Source organism: Camellia sinensis, chromosome 12, assembly GCF_055761805.1.
Source record: "Camellia sinensis isolate YWXY chromosome 12, ASM5576180v1, whole genome shotgun sequence".
NCBI classification, from domain to species: Eukaryota; Viridiplantae; Streptophyta; class Magnoliopsida; order Ericales; family Theaceae; genus Camellia; species Camellia sinensis.
This window is the reverse complement of record NC_138972.1, coordinates 155,465,505-155,485,734: the sequence shown is the minus strand read 5'-3', so window position 1 is coordinate 155,485,734 and position 20,230 is coordinate 155,465,505. Positions and strand designations below refer to the sequence as shown.

The following is a 20,230-nucleotide window of genomic DNA, read 5'->3' as shown; positions in this document are numbered from 1 at the left end:
TGGCTAACACTGATACAATCACATAAATCACATATTTATGTCATACGACTTATGAGTCCAAGTTTCCTTTCATTTTCCCCTTTTCTACGGATAGGCATATAAGTACTAACCACATGCTCAACAGATATGTATAACAACAATATCCACATTCTCAGATAAGCAAATAAGCTATATCCACATTCTACAACAGATATGTATAACCACAATATCCACCGATAAGCATATGAGCTATATCCACACATCACAAAGATAAGCATATAAGCTCTATCTTCACTTCTAGACAAGCATATGAGCTGTATCTACGGAGTTCATCCCCTATCTTCTCCCAACACTAACCGGTTTAGAGGTACATTCCCTATCTTCCCCTAAACCGCGGAGAACATCCCCTATCTCCTCCTCTACACATAACGTATATAAACACATTGGTTCTATATACAATCACCCAATACATACAATTAATGTATTCTATCAACCGTCAAGTTCCACGACACATTTCATTGATTAGTTTCAGTTTGCCTAATCATCATGCATTGTCTACAACAATCACGACTATCCTCCACCGATAGCCCAAAGCAATTATTTCTAAACAGGAAATAAATGCACAATGGATATTCAATCAACATTTCATTTCTTCATTCTTCTCAATTAATTATCCCAATTAATTAAACAATGTAATTAGGCCATTTTCCATAATTACCATTTCAACCCTTAGGTCCCATTTTCATCAATGATTCAACATTAATTCCATTTTTCTATGCCAAACATGCATCTAGGTTTATTATGAATAAAACCCCAACTTTTGTAAAATTACACAAAAGCCCCAAACTTTCACAAAATTACCAAACCAAGCCCAACATCTCAAAATACCAAAATTTAAAGACAAAACCCATAGAGAGGAGTAGGATATCCCTACCTTGAAGTTTTAGCCAAAAAGGAGATAAAGACTCGAAGATCAACGTGCTCCAAATCCAAACTTTTTCAGATTAAATCGAAGCTCTCAACACCCTCTATCTTTTTAACAAAGGCCCTAGGCTAGATTCACACCCTAGGGAGATCAAATCATAGAGAGAGTGCAAGTTTAGAGAGAGAGAGTGTCGGATTAAGGGTTTTGGATCAAAAAGAAAGTGAAAAAGTGATGTTTTAGACGCTGCTGCACGCTGATATAAAACACGCTCGCTCGAGCGAAGACTTGGTCGCTCGAGCGACCAGACACAGAAAACTCTCGCTCGAGCCAAAGAGTTCTCGATCGAGCGAAGAAAAATCCAGACCGCTCGAGCGAAGGAAGCTCGCTCAAGCCAAGAAAGACAGCTCTCAGGTCCAGAACCAGGTACAACCGCTCGCTCGAGCGAGCCACTCTGGCTCGACCCACCAAACACGAACCCCACTCTCGCTCGAGCGACCAACTCCTCGCTCGAGCGAAGGTCCAAAATTCTGGGCAGCAACACTAGGCTCCCAAACACAACCAACCTGCAACAAATCTGCCCAACACATCCTATAACTCAATAAGAAGCAAAATGATGCAAACAAGATAATAAACAACTACCAACATCCACGGACACATGTCCGGATCACTGTACAACAAGGGTAAACCCGGGATCGCTATAACCTCCCCTCCTTAAAGAATTTCGCCCCCGAAATTAAACACAAGTTTGCAAAAACAAGTTTTTCTCCATTTAAACAATGTTATACTAACATTCAACAATTCGACCCATTACCGGTCATCCCATCCCTTTAACCAGAGACATTTCACAATATGTAAACAAAATATGTACTTTCAACATGCATCAACATTATGCACTATCTTTCCAATTTCAACAATATATTCAACATATATAGTGTTACATTCAACTTCCATATGAGGCAAGTTCCAAAACATACTTCCAATAATCAAAACATTTTCAATGTTTCACAACTTAAGACATATATAAAAGCTCTTAAGTTCAACAAAATGTAAAATTTAAATACAAGATCACACATCAACAAACAAGTCCGGATATTTCTCACGGACTCCCAACTCACGTTCCCAAGTGGCTTCCTCCACTCCGTGATGTTTCCACAAGACTTTCACCAAAGGAATGGTCTTGCCACGCAGGACCTGATCCCGCCTATCCAAGACCCGAACCGGTCTCTCCTCATACGAGGCATCCTCATCTACCTCTAAATCGGTCCAATCCAGCACATGTGATGGATCTGGCTCATACTTCCGAAGCATACTCACATGAAACACGTCATGCACTCCGGACAACTGCGGCGGTAAGGCTAACCGATAAGCAACCTCACCTATCCTCTCAAGGATCTCAAAAGGACCAATAAACCGAGGGGATAACTTCCCACTCTTCCCAAATCTCATCAAACCTCGCCTAGGTGATATCTTCAGAAAGACATGGTCACCTACCTCAAACGCCAAAGGCCTCCTCCTACGGTCGGCATAACTCTTTTGACGACTCTAGGCTGTAACAAGCCTCCTACGGATAAGCTCAACTTTCTCCGTCGTCTCCCTAACCAACTCCGGACCCAACAAAGGTGCGTCACCCACCTCGGCCCAACACACTGGAGACCTACACGGTCGGCCATACAAGGCCTCAAACGGTGCCATACCGATGCTAGACTGAAAACTGTTGTTGTAGGCAAACTCTACCAATGGCAAGTGCCTCTCCCACGTCCCACTGAAATCCAGGACACAACCCCGAAGCATATCGTCAAGGGTCTGAATAGTACGCTCGGACTGCCCGTCAGTCTGAGGATGATAAGCCGTACTAAAGGTCAACTTAGTGCCCGAGGCACTCTGCAAACTCTGCCACAACCTAGCAGTAAAACGAGGATCTCTATCTGAGACGATCGTCACTGGGACCCCGTGCAATCTCACTACGTCCCGAATATACAAATCGGCAAGATGATCTACCGAATCTATCACGCGCATAGGAATAAAGTGCGCCGACTTAGTCAACCGGTCTACAACCACCCAAATAGCATCACTACCCCGCTGAGTCCTCGGAAGACCTACAACGAAGTCCATAGTGACATGCTCCCACTTCCACTCGGCAATAGGCAAGGGTTGCAACAAACCCGCTGGCCTCTGATGCTCGGCCTTCACTTGCTGGCAAGTAAGGCATTTCGATACGAAAACAGCCACATCTTTTTTCAAACCCCGCCACCAAAACTGGCGACCCAAATCCTGATACATCTTAGTACCTCCCGGATGCACCGCAAGGCGCGAATGGTGAAACTCCTGGAGTACTTCCTCTCGGCAAGACTCCGGTACAAACAAACGGTCTCGGTATCTCACACTCAGGTCGGGATACACCGTCAAACCCTTCTCAACTTTCCCACTGGAGATCTTCTCTCGGAGGGATTCTACCTCAAGGTCACCTCTCTGTGCCTCTAACACTCTAATCACAAGAGTAGGCTGCGCAACAACAGAAAACAAGGTCGCAGCCTCAACAGATTCGCCCAGTAGCAAATCAAACTCGCCAAGTGCTCCCAACATCTCCCATTCCCGGATGGCTATACAAGCTACATCACTAATGGATTTCCTACTAAGGGCATCGGCCACAACATTGGCCTTTCCCGGATGATAATGCAACTCAAAATCATAATCCTCGATGAACTCCATCCACCTCCTCTGCCTCAAATTCAAGTCTCTCTGTGTAAACAGATACTTCAAACTCTTATGATCCGAGAATACCTCGAACCTCTCACCATAAAGGTAGTGCCTCCAGATTTTCAAGGCAAAGATCACTGCTGCCAACTCTAGGTCGTGTGTGGGGTAATTCTTCTCGTGTATTTTCAACTGACGTGAGCCATAAGCTACCACTTTCCCCTCTTGCATCAACACACAACCCAAACCCTCTCGTGAGGCATCACAATAAACTGCATAATCCAACCCTCTCTCCGGAATAGTCAACACCGGAGCGGTTGTCAATCTAACTTTCATCTCATGGAACGACTTTTCACAAGTCTCACTCCACACAAACTTGACTCCCTTCCGAGTCAGTCTAGTCAACGGTGACGCTAACCTGGAGAAATCTTTCACAAACCGACGGTAATACCCAGCTAATCCCAGAAAACTGCGGATCTCAAACACACTCTTAGGCTGTGCCCAATCTTGCACTGCCTCAACCTTGGATGTATCAACAGACACCCCTTCCCCGGATACCACGTGGCCTAAGAATTTGACTTCCCTCAGCCAGAACTCACACTTCCCAAACTTGGCATACAGCCTATGGGCTCTAAGCAACTCAAGCACCACTCTCAAGTGTGCCTCGTGCTCCTCCTCAGAAGACGAATAGATAAGGATATCGTCCACGAAAACAACCACAGATCGGTCTAAGAACTCCCGAAAAATCCGGTTCATCAAGTCCATAAAGACTGCCGGTGCATTGGTAAGCCCGAATGGCATCACCAGAAACTCATAATGGCCATACCGCGTACAGAATGCCGTCTTAGGAATATCTTCCTCCCTGACCCTCAACTGATGGTAACCCGATCTCAAGTCTATCTTAGAGAAACAACGGGAACCCTTCAACTGGTCAAACAAATCATCTATACGGGGCATAGGGTACTTATTCTTAACCGTAGCCCGATTCAACTTCCGGTAGTCTATACACAATCTCAAGGCACCATCTTTCTTTTTAACAAAGAGGGCCGGCGCTCCCCACGGTGAAACACTAGGGCGAACAAAGCCCTTATCGAGCAATTCCTGGAGCTGAACTTTCAACTCAACCAACTCTGCTGGAGCAAAATGGTAAGGTGCCATAGAAATCGGCGCCGTACCAGGCACTAAATCGATAGAGAACTCTATCTCTCTGTGAGGTGGTAAACTAACAAGGTCTTCGGGAAAGACATCCGAATACTCACAAACCACCCTCGGCAATACATGCTGGGTCTCACCACTCTCACCACTCTCAAAGCTAGCAAGTAGACTACTAAGCTCACTTCGCCCTCGCGAATCAAACCCCGGTGGCAAAACACTACCAACCCGGTCTCCCAAGAAATGGAACCACTCCCCGCTCAAGGTACATAACGTGACCCTCTGGCGGTAACAATCAATAACAGCCCGGTATGACGATAGCCAGTCCATACCCAAAATAACATCAAAACCCTTCATGGGCATGACAACAAATGGAAAAGGAAGTCTATAGTCGACGACCTCTATATCACATCCTCTAACACCCTGTTTCAGAATCAACTCACCACCCAAAGGCGATACCACACAAATAGGAGATGCTAACTGTGCTAACTCCAATTCCAAAACAGATGCAAATGCAGCAGATACAAAAGAATGAGATGCACCCGTGTCTATCAACACACTAGGAACCGAGTTGCAAAACAGAAAAGTACCTCTCACTACTGATGGAGTCGGTACTAAATCCTGCGCGGTAACAGCATACACGCGCCCCGTAGGCCCCTGGTCTACCTGCTCACCTCTCGGAGCAAAAGACTGCTGCACAGACTGGGATGACGAAGCTCCTGGATTGGCCCTCGAGGCCTGCACAAACTGAGCTGGCTGAAAACCCTGCGTCTGCCTAGAACCAGACGCTCCCGATGTGGCACTCAACTGTGGGCAAAACCTCTTCAGGTGCCCAGGCTGTCCACACTGATAACAAGTCAAGGGCTGCCCCCTGTCCAAACTCTGACTCTGCGGTCTAGCTGAAGAAGAAGCAGCTTTCTGACCCCCACCCTTCTGCGGGCAAACTGAAACCTTGTGACCCAGCTGGCCACACTTGTAACAAGTGAATTCCCCCTGACTGCCTCTCCCCGAGCCTACACTCGGTACTAGAAAGGTCGATCTAGAGACTGCACCCTGAGACTGCTGAGGGTTATAACCCTTCTGTCTCCTGCCATCACTCTGACTATCCTGGCTCCTCTTGGAGCCCCTCTGTTCTTCCTCCTCCTCCTGCATCATAATCTCCATATGAGCAGCAGCATCAACTAGGTGTCTATACTCTCGGATGTAAGACCCACCAACTCTCAACTTGAGGCCCCGCCTCAACTTCCGCTCAAACTCATAACAACGGCGTTCCTCAGACGCCACCAGTTCCGGTGCAAACCTGGACAGACTGGTAAAAGTAGCCTCAAACTCGACCACTGATAAGCCCTGCTGTTTCAGCCGGCTAAACTGATCCCTCAGCTTCTCCCTAGCTGCTGCAGACAAAAACCTCTCCAGAAAAGCATTTATAAACGCCTCCCAAGTACCACCAACACGAGCCTTCTCGTACTTCCACCATTGACCCGCATCTCCCTTCAGTTGGAAGGATGCCAAGGTCACTTTCAGTGCTCCGTCCTCAATGCCAAGCATCTCGAACGTCTTACTCATCTGTTCTAGCCACTCATCAGCCTTCAGTCGCTCCTTCGGATCCCCGACAAACTCACCCGGATTAGACCGGAAGAACTCCCTCTTCAAGAAGGAAGGCCCTGTCTCAGCTGCCTGAGTCCCAGCTCTAAGAATACCCAAAGCTCCTGCTATCTCTCTGGCCAAGGCACCCATAGCCTGCTGACCTACTGGCTCGGCCACATTGGCCTGCCCTACTCCCTCCTGCACTGCCGGAATCTCACCCGGTAACGGTACTTCCTGCCTCGCAGGTCTACCACGCCTAGCTCCTCTTCCTCGTCCTGACATCCTAATAAAGACAACATAGAACGTTAGCACATTCATAAATGTGCCGAAACTAAACACTTACGTGCTAATACATGGACAACTGTAATTCACTCCACATAAGCACATAAACACATAAGCACTTACGAATTTCATTTCCGGATAATGATAGTCCCGAGGCGTTACTAGAGTTCCGGTTAGAAACAGCATTGATCAAGTGCTTTTCCAACAAGACTCCCAGAAACTCAAGGATCCAATCGACATCCTAGAAATTAAATCCCATACCCACATAGTCACATAAGCATGTTAGCATTTAAGCACATAGCATATGATACTACATCTAAGTCTCTATCAAGCGAGACAAACCCATTGTGATCCTAATCACTTCCCACGTACCCAAAGTATTCGAACCCGGTACGCTCTGATACCAAGTTATAACGCCCTCAAAATAATAACATTAAACCCATCAAATAAGACATGCATTTACATATAAACTAACCACATTCCTTTATTCCTTAGAGTTCCATTACATAAGTATTACATGTTAACATCATAACAAAATGCCCTACGGGCTTACAGCTTTCCAAGTTAACACTTGGTTACAACAAAAGAGTACTAACTCGTTTACACATTAAGCCCTTGGCTTGAAGTTACATGTAATACATCAAAAGTAAAATGACAAGACATGTCCGTCTCTAGCCTCCCAAGCTATGTCCTTGGAGGTGGCATGCTTCCTGCACCTGAAAATGATATTCCCATATAGGGTGAGCCACAGCCCAGTAGAAATACACTAAACCAACCATGGACAATGACTAAAACATTGGCAATTGATAGATGGCTAACACTGATACAATCACATAAATCACATATTTATGTCATACGACTTATGAGTCCAAGTTTCCTTTCATTTTCCCCTTTTCTACGGATAGGCATATAAGCACTAACCACATGCTCAACAGATATGTATAACAACAATATCCACATTCTCAGATAAGCAAATAAGCTATATCCACATTCTACAACAGATATGTATAACCACAATATCCACCGATAAGCATATGAGCTATATCCACACATCACAAAGATAAGCATATAAGCTCTATCTTCACTTCTAGACAAGCATATGAGCTGTATCTACGGAGTTCATCCCCTATCTTCTCCCAACACTAACCGGTTTAGAGGTACATCCCCTATCTTCCCCTAAACCGCGGAGTACATCCCCTATCTCCTCCTCTACACATAACGTATATAAACACATTGGTTCTATATACAATCACCTAATACATACAATTAATGTATTCTATCAACCGTCAAGTTCCACGACACATTTCATTGATTAGTTTCAGTTTGCCTAATCATCATGCATTGTCTACAACAATCACGACTATCCTCCACCGATAGCCCAAAGCAGTTATTTCTAAACAGGAAATAAATGCACAATGGATATTCAATCAACATTTCATTTCTTCATTCTTCTCAATTAATTATCCCAATTAATTAAACAATGTAATTAGGCCATTTTCCATAATTACCATTTCAACCCTTAGGTCCCATTTTCATCAATGATTCAACATTAATTCCATTTTTCTATGCCAAACATGCATCTAGGTTTATTATGAATAAAACCCCAACTTTTGTAAAATTACACAAAAGCCCCAAACTTTCACAAAATTACCAAACCAAGCCCAACATCTCAAAATACCAAAATTTAAAGACAAAACCCATAGAGAGGAGTAGGATATCCCTACCTTGAAGTTTTAGCCAAAAAGGAGATGAAGACTCGAAGATCAACGTGCTCCAAATCCAAACTTTTTCAGATTAAATCGAAGCTCTCAACACCCTCTATCTTTTTAACAAAGGCCCTAGGCTTGATTCACACCCTAGGGAGATCAAATCATAGAGAGAGTGCAAGTTTAGAGAGAGAGTGTGTCGGATTAAGGGTTTTGGATCAAAAAGAAAGTGAAAAAGTGATGTTTTAGACACTGCTGCACGCTGATATAAAACACGCTCGCTCGAGCGAAGACTTGGTCGCTTGAGCGACCAGACACAGAAAACTCTCGCTCGAGCCAATAAGTTCTCGATCGAGCGAAGAAAAATCCAGACCGCTCGAGCGAAGGAAGCTCGCTCGAGCCAAGAAAGACAGCTCTCAAGTCCAGAACCAGGTGCAACCGTTCGCTCGAGCGAGCCACTCTGGCTCGACCCACCAAACACGAACCCCACTCTCGCTCGAGCGACCAGCTCCTCGCTCGAGCGAAGGTCCAAAATTCTGGGCAGCAACACTAGGCTCCCAAACACAACCAACCTGCAACAAACCTGCCCAACACATCCTATAACTCAATAAGAAGCAAAAGGATGCAAACAAGATAATAAACAACTACCAACATCCACGGACACATGTCCGGATCACTGTACAACAAGGGTAAACCCGGGATCGCTATAATTATAATCCTTCCAAATGTCATTTATTGAAATGTAAATCAATCGATTTTGTAATGAACTAGTTACTTTTTGAATAACTAACTATTAACTAGTTAATTAGTTTATCTACTAACAAAATGCAATAAATAAAAAATAATATCCAATAATCTCTATTTTTCTTTGCCTTTTTTTTTAAAAAAAAAAATTCAATCTTTTCAGCAAGAAGAATGCTTAGGTTGTCTCTGTGATATGAGAGTACCTTGATTGAAGGCTGTACTTTAGTAAAGTGTGGTGCAGATATCAAATTTGAACCAAGGGTATTGCGTAGACAAAGTGACATCTCTCTCTTTCTCTGTCATGATCTTATCCTACCCTCTCGTGCAATTTCAAGTTGCTTGAGATGACCAAGAAGTGGCTGAAATGACCCGAATTTGTGAATTTTTTTTCCTAGGATACCTCTTATTGTTTTACCTTTTGATGTTGGATTCTACATAGCTGCTCATAAAGGTCCATACATTCAGGTTCAAGGTTTTTGGGATAGAAGTGATGTTTTATACAATTTTGATGGTCAACAAATATATTTAGCTTATGCTTTCTAGAACACAATCATTCTCATGTTAAGTATTGTTTTTGGCTCCATGAAAGAAACATCTTGATATATATGTATGAGTTTTTATCTGCATACTTGCATGTCTATTACTTTTGTAGACCTTGGACTCTATATACTTTACATTCTCATCAGTTTCTGGTCATCACATCTTCATATACTTGGTAGTTCTATGAAGTATAACTTCATTTTTTTGCAACTGGAATGTTTTGATATCAATGCCTGTTGGGAAAGTTGTGGATCCACCCCATGCTCTGAAACCTGTGGAAGACATTTCCCTTGATCAGGTAGTGATTTTAGCTATTTTCAACACGTCTTGTTTCTCAGTCGTCTGCTTTTGCAAGACAACCTTTCTATTTTTTATTTTTTAACTATCCTTGTGCTGCATGAAGTTCTCTCTTAGTACATCTTAGTTTAGTTGGACTGCAGCTCATCTTTTCATGTTGCTGTGACGGCCATGAATGCCTATTATGTGTGCATTATTCTTTTGTTCCTACTTCTGCTTTACATTAGTTACACCGATATGTTAATATCATCCTAGGCTAGCAAATTACTTTTCTCTGATTTGTCTTCCTAAAAATAATCTTTAATGCTCTAGATGAGATTTTCAGAGAATATTGTCTTAAGAAAGTAAATCATCAATACTAAGAAAGTAAATAGGCCAAACAGATGTGTCTCCTCTTTTAATACAAATTTGAGAAGGTACAAAGCCCCCTTCATAGGAACAGTTAAGTAACATATAATGAAACTCAACCCTCAGACTCCACCCTGGGTATAACCTGATAGCTGGTAAAGAGGCTTGTGGGTCTGTGACTCTGAAGTCCATAATGGAGATGAATCGTTCCATTACTTGGATTAAGCAATAATGTAGCATTCATGTTTCGGTTTACAATGCCACTAAAATGATATAGACATTCATAATGTCCTCCTTCACACTTGCTGGACAAACAACCATAGTGAAACCATCCTTCCTAGGATCTTGGGAATAGACTAACCGACTACCCTTATTTCCTGCCTTCTATACACAGAGTTTTAAAAGGCTTTCCTAAGGCTCGCCTTGCCTTGAGGCTAAGGTAAAACGCATCAACATTTTGATTTTTAGGCATTACTCCACAAAGGCTTGTGCATCGTAGTTTGAGAAATGGGCCTTAGGTGCGCTTTGTATGCTTTTTTGCGCATAAGCATGTGAGGAATATGCACATGCAGAGTTTGTCTTGAGCTTTTGTTAAACTTAGTCTATTAGATTGTTTAAACATAAAAAAATAAAAAGAATCCCTTTTTGCAACTATATTCTATTGGAAAAATTAAGTAAATGATCAATCAAGAAAAAACACAGTTAATGGTCAAGTGAGAAGGTCAATCACTGAAGTTAAGAATATCAATTTCACTTTCAGTGAAGGAAAACTTCTTTCTATGCAGTAAAATGTTCAACAGATTAAAGCGAAAAGCATTTACACCTTTATATTTAATTTTGTTTTCATTTTTTTACTATTTAAAAATATTTAATTTATTCACTAAAGATTAAAATTTGAAATTTGAAATGCTTATGCCTCAACGTCCTAAGACTTACGCCTCGCCTCATGAGGGGTAAAATGACTCAAGGTACGCATTCACCTTTAAAAACTTTGTCTATACATAGTCCTTGTTTATAGCCTAAATTAGTTTGCATCACTTGGTAATTCTTCCTTCACAATTACAAAATGTTTGTAGATGCTAGATTCTTTAAGCTAGTAGTTAAGAATCACCGATACCTCTAAGAAGGTAACGTGTTGTGTCTGACACCGTGTGACACTCGTCGAACACTTTCCTATTTGATAGTTTGATATACATTGTTGGGCTTATTTCCCAACACTTAAGCTATTGGGATAATTGGTGAATTAACATGGTATCAGAACTCGGGTTGACAGAGGTCTTGAGTTGAAGTCTCTCCGTTGGCATTTGGTATTCTGCCCTTGTTTGGTTTTTTCTTCTTTATTTGGTTGTTTGCTTTTCTTTTTGTTTGGTTTCTCTATTTGTCTCTCCAAATATATAACATATAATAATTATTTATCCTTGCATATGCCATATAATAAATATATAAAATTATATATTTTGCACATGTCCCTTGAGTGTCATGTCCTACACTTTTTAAAAATTTACATGTTGGCGTGTTCGTATCATATTACGTGTAAGTGTCCGTGATTCTTACGCTACCAGCAGTGTAGCTTTAACAATTAAAACTTTGCCACATTGTCAAGTCTTTTTGAACAACAAATAAATTTGGAAGATATATGGAGATATATGCACATTAACTTGCTTATTTATCCTGATAATAATGGCAATAATTGTTATCATTACACTTAATAATTATAGAAAAGAATGCATGGAAATCAAATGGCAAAATAAGGTTCAGTCATCTTACTTTTTGTTGAATTGACTTCTTAGTATTGTTATAATCCATTTGAAAGGAAAGATGTTGTGCACTCTAAAAGTGTGCTTTTTGAAAATGGAAATCATATAAAGTACACTTTTCAAAACTTAAAGGTTTGTTTGATAAGGGAAAATGCCTCATCTTTTGGTTGGAAGAAGAAACAGGAAATCCATGTTGAACTTCTAGGTTCTCTGTTTCATCTTGATCCCAAACTTTCTAGTATGATTCATTTCTTTGTGTAGGGCTTTCTTTTTTATTTTCTTCCAGTCTCTATCATTCTTTTTGATGCAGCAGCAGTACAAGGAGGAAGAGTCTGATCCTCTTGCTCTTTTCTTTGCATCATTGTTTCCCCTAAGCTTTTTCTTTTGATTCAGTTTTTGTTTTTAAATTATTCCATGAACAGTTTAGGTCTTTGAAGTTATTATGGTAATTTACTCGCGGCAGGGAATTTTTTGCCTAATACATTGAACTTTGATTATCCATTATAATTCACCCAATAGAATAACCAGAAAATCATGATTCCCTCAATAGTGTTTCCTTCCAATATGTTGTGTGTTCAATTTCATTTCCTGTGCATGCGGCATAGTGTTTGCGTACCCCATCTGCTAGTATGATGACAGCATCAATAGGCAGTCTGGAAAAAGTTGAAATAAAGAATACATGTGGGGGACAGAAATATTGGATTGGATATTTAAATGCCTTTTCGTCTTTAGTTGAAATCATTCTTAATCTAAATATTATGTGATTCAGCAAATTTATCTACTTTTTATTTTTATTTTTTTTCTTTTATTGGTTTTGAATCTTGATGGATTCAACAGGAATTGAAAATAGAAGGGGAATTGCCTGAGAAAGTGTCTTGCTATGAAGGCATGTTTTATAATTATTTCAGCATAGGTATGACATTTTGGCCTTAAGAAACAATAAATGATTCATATTTCAGCTGTTTTTATTTTTTTTATTTTTTGACCCATTATAGATTTGTTACATCAAACTCGCAGCCTTTGAGCTTTTCATTTTAATTTGTCATGAAAGTTTGAACTTTCCTTCCAAAATGTAGCTTTGACTCAATTTTTATGGGGTTAAGCAAAGTCAGAGTTGTCCTTGCCAAATCAATATGTATTGCAAGGAGTTTGGATTTTATGTTTTTTTACTTATCATCTTCTTGAACTCATACCTAACATTTTCGTAGAAAAGCTGTCTATGAAATTAAATTGCTCATCTGATGAAATTATTATTGTTATTTTTTTTTTGGTGTGAAATGATCCCAAATTAAGTAGTAACAGAAGATCCTTACATTTACCCAGAAAACGTTACCCAACTGGCAAGGGTTTGCTAGCTTAACCTTCTTCCACCATTCAGCTAGAAGGAGCTTTTGTTATCCCCCCGCGAAAAAAATAAAAATAAAAATAAAAATAAATATGAAACACCCCGATAAAAAGAGTTGGACAACTTAAGTTGATGAATAATAGAAAGTATGCCATTGTAAGATTTGTTTGAAATTTTGATGCAACCTCTTATTCAGTTGCTTTTGATGAATTTGTTATCCTTGATGTTTTTTTCAGTTGCTTACCTTATATATATGGATGCAGGAATGGATGCACGAATTGCTTATGGCTTTCATCATTTACGCAATGAAAAGCCTTACCTTGCACAAGGTCCTTTTGCAAATAAGGTCTGACTGTATTTCTGTTTCTCCTGTTTTTGGTTACGAGGTGCTAATGCACCTGAATCTGTGAAGCTTGAACATACCAAGAGTTCCTTAATTTTAATCTCCATTTCCTTCATAGAAACCATATTGATTGAATAAAGTGAAAAAGATAGAGATTATGCATCAGCAAAAGATGGTTGGAAGGCAATATTAAGAAAAAAGAATCCAATTATGTCGAGGATTGTAATATTTAGGGAGCTGACAGGCAGAGAAAGAGAAGGAAAATATTTGGTGGGGGGTGTAACAAATAGAAGACAAACTCTAAAACTTCTTGTGCTTGCTCCATGCAATTTAGGCCTACGTCCACGGGTGAGAGAGGATAATCCACTATAAATAATAGAGTACAATGGTGAGATAAAAATAAACAAAACCCGACATCAATCCCAAGACCCCTGCTCGAGGGTAATTGAATCCCTGAGTCCTCATAGGTTTCATGCTCATTGATATTTTTGTAACTCACCCCTCACCTCTTTATCACGCAGCCCCTTTTACAGCACTTCGGGCTATCCTTGTAGCACCTTTGATTATCTTCCCTCTCACACTCACACTTCTCATATATCCATATATACACATGAGAAGGTTGAAGAGATACAAATCCACACCTTTTCCTCTTTCTTAGAGTTGCCAGCCCGTAAAAACTGTATACCAGACAATGATGACCTGCAATGCTTTTTCATTGCTCTTGATATTTGGCTTCCCAATTCAAAGACTTCCCTTTTACTTACACTATGTTTGGGAACCTAGGAGAGAAAAGAAAAGAAATGATTACTTAAGTAATAATAGAAAAGAAAAGAAAAGAAATGATTGTGATTTCTCTCATTTTTGTTTGGATAAGGAAGAAATAAAAGAAAAGAAATGATTGTGATTTCTCTCATTCTTGTTTGGTTAGGTTTCATTAAGAGAAAAGAAAATAAATTATTTTATGTTATATTACCAAAATAACCTTTTTATATTTTCAATCATTTTATTTCTTTTATTTTTATAGGGACAAAATAGGTATTATGAAAATAATGGTTTCTTTTCTCTCCCAATCTCTCCACTTTTGGGAAGATTGAAAATGAGGCTCATAAGAGAAATGAGTTTCTCTCTATTTCTTTCCATTTCTTCCCATTTCTCTCTACTTAGGTTATCTAAACAAATAAGAGAAATACATATCACTCCATTTCTTTTCTTTTCTCCCAAAATCACTCAATCCAAACATAGTGTTAATGGTCCTTACATACAACAGACAAAAACCTTAAATGTGGCTTGTCAACTTTCCAACACATTTTCTCAATGCAGTATTCCTTTTACAGCTTTTTGTTATCTTCTTTCAGTTGCTTTGTTGAAATGTTGGAGCATTAATTGCATGCATCAAACCTTTTGATATTCATAGATCCACATGAAAACTCTAAGGCCCCGTTTGTTTTGGGGTTAAATAGATGGGAGGGGATTAAGATGGAGGTGGGGTTATTTAGTGTTGTGTCTGTTTGTAGAGTTGGGAAGGGGATTAGGATGGAGGAGGTGATATAGATGGAGGTTGGAATGGGGATTGAGATGGAGGAGGTAGAGATGGTATTAGAAAAATAGTGAAGGGATTAGAAATTTTTTTATTTTTTTATTTTTTATATATTGGAAATTTTTTTTTAAATATTAATGTTTAATTTTTTATATTTTTTATTTGTTTTATTATTTTATCTAAAAATAATTTAACAATTCCCACACTAACAACTATCATCAAAACAAACACAATTTTATTTAATCCCCTCATTATGAATCCCTTCCATTCTACCCCTGAAAACAAACGGGGCCAGTTAGTAGCAATATACATCACAACTTGACCAATATCATCTCATGCGGTTTATGAATCAAAGCTCTTTACTCGGCCTGTGCTTTTGACCTAGCCATATGTTTCACTTTTTAAGCTTCTTGTGACTAGGAGGGTTAGGTGAGCCATAGGGGAGAGCTTTGAACTTCCCATCATCTGTTTGTACCGTGTTGAGCCCCATGCTCAATGGTGGTTCCAGAGGGGGCCAGAGCCCCAAATTCAATTCCACCTTGGTAAACTATTTTTCTGTGAGAAAGCTAGACCGTTATATATCCATGAGGCAATCACACGACAAAGACATTATTACCAAGGTGGAATTGGATGCTCCAAAATGCCCTGATTTATAGATTGTTAGGGAACATCTCAGAGGATTAATGGAAATGACTTTAATCAATGAAGCACAAAGGGTACCAATTATACTTATGTCCTTGGGTTAGTTCACACTGTTATTCTTGGTTAGGATTTCAATAACCAAAAACTATTGCAAATTTTCTTTTGATTCATGTATATTTGTACTGATGCAATTGCTTTGCTTTGTACTGTTTATGATATTTGCAAATTTGGATTCTCTGCATTTTTTCTAGATTGATTGAAATTCAACTGCTCTATGTTGTTTAGATGTGCGAATTACAACATAGATATTGATTGTTGAATTTTTTTAGTAATTAAATTTTGTTGATATGCTTAATGTATAACACATACTGGGCATAAACATGCAAGTTTTAAAGTGATTCTTCCATTTTTCACAGTTGATCTACTCTGGCTACGGTTGCAAACAGGGATGGTTCTTCACACCATGCATAAGTGCTCCAAGTTTAAGGTCAGAACACTCCCACCGAATGGCATTGTCAATGTTGATTATCTCAATGGTACAACATTCCATGTTATTGGCTTCATAGTAGTCAACTTTAGTATGCTTGCGATAAGTTGCATGTTTATCAAAGTGTTCATCAGACAAGTGCATGAACTGCAAGCTATGATTATGCTAATGCTCAAATACAAAGTCAAGCATCCATGATTTGTTAATTGTGGGAACCACTGGATACTGGTAATAAAGCGACTGAATTATGGCAACCATTTGCTTTACCTTGCCTAATAATTTACTTAGTGAACTCTTTAGATTTTGCTCATTGAAGGTTCCACTAGTGCATTACCAACAGTACTTTTCACTTTGTTTCATGTCCCAACTTTCACTTTGAAGAAATCATATGGTAACTATTGTAGCGATCCGGAATTTTTCCCTCCGCTCGAGCGGGGGAGTTGACGCCCGAACGGACTTGAGACGTTCTCAGTATTTTTGCAGATGGTCCGAAATTCTGAGAGTTGTGAATTTCCGCTCGAGCGTAGGGGTGGTCGCACGAGCGGACAGCTTTGTTGGTCCACGCGCTCGAGCGTGGAAAGCAACGCTCGAGCATGGAAAGTGAGATTGCCCTTGATATTTTTATTAGTGTATTTGAAACCTCCTTATTTTATTTTGGGGTATTGATCGAAGTGGTAGCATGATGGTAAAGTAAGAGTGAACCAATAATTTAATTCGGATAACTTTTCCTACGAACAGCCATCAGTCTTTTTTCCTTTTCTTTTTCCACACTTTGAATTTGGATGTGAGGCTAGAACCATTGGAAAGCTTATTTCCAGGGCTTCGATTTGGACACAAGAACGACCTAGAACGAAGTCTGGATGAGAGAGTTATGCTCGTTTGAAGTTTTGGAATCTGTGCTGGAAGCAGGTCCGCTCGATCGGGAAAAGCGGCGCTCAAGCGGATTGCGCAAATTCAGCAACTTAAAATGCGATTTTTTTAGCTCATTCTTTGCATTTTCCTTTTCCTTCTTCATTCCTCTCACCCTAGGTCCGAAAACTTTAGGTTTTTTACCCCAAATACCTTCCATTCCTCTAAGATTTGGCCAAGATCCCTTGCCAAAAAGTGAAGAAGGCTTGAAGCTCAACATTTTCTACCGATTGGAATTCGGATTTGTAAAGGAATCTCATCAAACCTTTGCTTTTTGCTTGATTCTTGAGGTAGGGGTCCTAGTTCTTCTTCAATACTTGCATTAATAGATAGATTTGTGGTATTTTGATTATATAAATACAAACTCTCAATTTTTGAGCATATAGTGTTATATCATGGAATTTGGGGCTTTAGGGTTTGAAATGTTGGGGGTTCAATTGTTGGGTTAATATGGCAGATTATGAACCTTAGGTGTGCAATCAAGGGAAAAATTAGAATTAAAAGTAATGGTGAGAGAAGTTTTAATTTTTCTTGAAAGTCTTTGATTTTTCTTGAAAACCCTAGGTTGATTTATGATGATAATTAATGATTTTGCCCAAATTGAAAGTAGAATCATGAAATTAAAAAGTTGAATTGTATATATACAAGTTTAATTGGATTTTGGATGTGTTTGAAAATTATGTTAAAAATTAGCGATTGAACATTTGTTATGGATATTGTAAATTATGCTATAATGTGAAATGAAGATTGGGGAAATGATTTATTAATGATATGGATGACATGAGCCTTTGGGTGAAATGATGAAATAAAGGTTTAAGAGTTCATATTGAATTATGTTAAATAGCGTTGATTATGTTGAATTGTGTTGATTATGTTGAACCGAATTGTGTTGGACTATGATGAATTATGTTTGAATTATGTTGAATTGTGTTGGGTGTGTTGAGTTTGAGTTGTGTTGTGTTGTGTTGGGTTATGTTGAGTTTGAGATGAGTTGTGTTGGGTGGTGTTGTGTTGGTACCCTCGGGGGGAGTTGAAAGATGATACGAAATTTGTGATAAGATGATGAAGTGAAAATTTAAGAATTTTATTGTGTAATTAGAAAGTGATTTTATACCTCAAAACTAAAAGTCCAACTTTATACTTAACTCTAGTTATGAAGCTTTATTTTGGAAAATGAGGATACGTCAATCAACATTAAATTTATGAAATTAAGTCTATGTTGAGTTTAAGATGAGTGTGAATAATGATAAATGGGACATTGTGAAATGACGATGTTGTATGAAGGAATTGTATCAAAGAAATTAAATGTTAGAGATAATTGATAACCGTAGGTAGTAATTGATAACCAATGTGTTTTAAAAATTAAATTTGAAGACTTGATAATAATCTGGAAAAGTAAAGAAATAGTTTGAATCCAAGAATTGTGAACACTTTAAAGATGAATCTTTGCCCCTATGGATGTGTTGTTATATTTGTGTGTGACAAAACAATGAATGATTTAATGGATAATGATGAAGGTCATGGAACATATTTGTACTTGTTATGTGAATGAAATTTTAATATATTGTGGATGCATATTGAATGAATGTGTTACGGAAATAATGGAAAATGTGTTAGCATTGTCCACTAATTGTAATGATGGATTGTGATGTTATCTTGGGGTCCGTTTCCCGCCGTATTTTGAGCCGGCAAAGCGTGGCGCTTGAGATAGGTTCCGCCTTCCTTCTGGAGTAGCGCCCGGTAAAGTGTGTGGTATGTTGAGGTTCCGCCTTCCTTCCGACTTGTGACCGGTAAAGCGTGAAGTTCCGCATTCCTCCCGGCTTGTGACCGGTAAAGCGTGTTTCTCATGGAGATAACTTGTTATTGGATCCGGTGTTTGATATGAAATTAATTGAAAGAATAGAAAATGAAATGGTAATTGAATTAGGGATTGGTGTTGATACACTCAATGGATTGCTTGTGATTATAATGGAGATTATGAATTTTGTTTTGTAAATAATAGAGAAATTGAATTAAAGAGAGATTGTTATTCTTGTGTTATGCTTGTATTTTATTTGGTAATGCAACCGTTAATGTGAGGTAATTGTTGGGTAAGTTGGAGTTGAGTGTCTGAGGATTGTCTCCTTTTTTAACATAAAGGGAATTGGATCTTGACATTATTGAGTTATAGTTATTGGAAATAGTATAAGGGGAAAATGGAAATGAAATAGGGAATATTTTGAGAATTGGTTAATAATCTTTTTAAATGAGGTTGTTTCTTAAACATATTTGTTTCACAAGGATCTATGGTGTTTTGAAATTATAAAATGTCATCCTACTATATCGTATCACTTTACATGCATGATCATTCTATCTGTATGTTAGTTATTGATTTAGAATTATGAGATTCTTACTGGACATTAATGCTCACCCCTTGTTGTTTTACCTTTTTACAGGAAGAAAGTTTGGATTCCTTGATTGAAGAGTTAAGAAGTCCGTGTCTTTTATATGTAATTTCATTGTAGATGTGATGGATCATGTATTTGTATTTTATTCATTTGTAGCTTCACAGTAGGAGATTGGCATGTATTGTTATCATTGTAATGTTCATTGAGAGAGAGAAAACATATATCATTTATTTCTATTACTCAAGGGTAATGGATGTTTAAAAAAAAAAAAAAATTGGACCTAATTTTAAGGTTTTGGTAATATTTCCGAGTAATTAAAATTGGGGCGTGACAATTATATTGTTTAATTTAGTAAATTCATGTAGGCATTTATGGCCATGACTCTATGCCAACCTAGTTGGGGTGAGTAAGATCCACTATGATGCTATTAGCACTGCTTTTGTCAATCTTTATTGATGTAAGATGTATAGATTTATCCTTGGTTCTAATTCAATAAAATTTATTTTTGCTGATTAAAAAATATAGCGATCCCGGGTTTACCCTTGTTGTACAGTGATCCGGACATGTGT

General features: G+C 39.0%; 1 protein-coding gene across 4 annotated transcripts; it reads left to right on the top strand.

Annotated features, from left to right (window-relative positions):
• The first annotated feature begins 9,825 nt into the window (after positions 1-9,825).
• LOC114289731 (diacylglycerol kinase 4) lies at positions 9,826-19,922 on the top strand. 4 transcript variants are annotated; one of them, XM_082897997.1, is made up of 5 exons: positions 9,826-9,907; positions 12,849-12,924; positions 13,620-13,702; positions 16,295-16,365; positions 19,710-19,922. In XM_082897997.1, the coding sequence occupies exons 1-5, from the start codon at positions 9,839-9,841 to the stop codon at positions 19,729-19,731; spliced, it is 321 nt and encodes a 106-aa protein (XP_082754123.1). In that variant the 5' UTR covers positions 9,826-9,838; the 3' UTR covers positions 19,732-19,922. The 4 variants fall into 4 exon arrangements, with proteins under 4 accessions (XP_082754123.1, XP_082754124.1, XP_028089300.2 ...); XM_082897998.1 differs by lacking the exon at positions 13,620-13,702; XM_028233499.2 differs by lacking the exon at positions 19,710-19,922 and having other exon boundaries at positions 16,295-16,882.
• Positions 19,923-20,230: the final 308 nt, after the last annotated feature.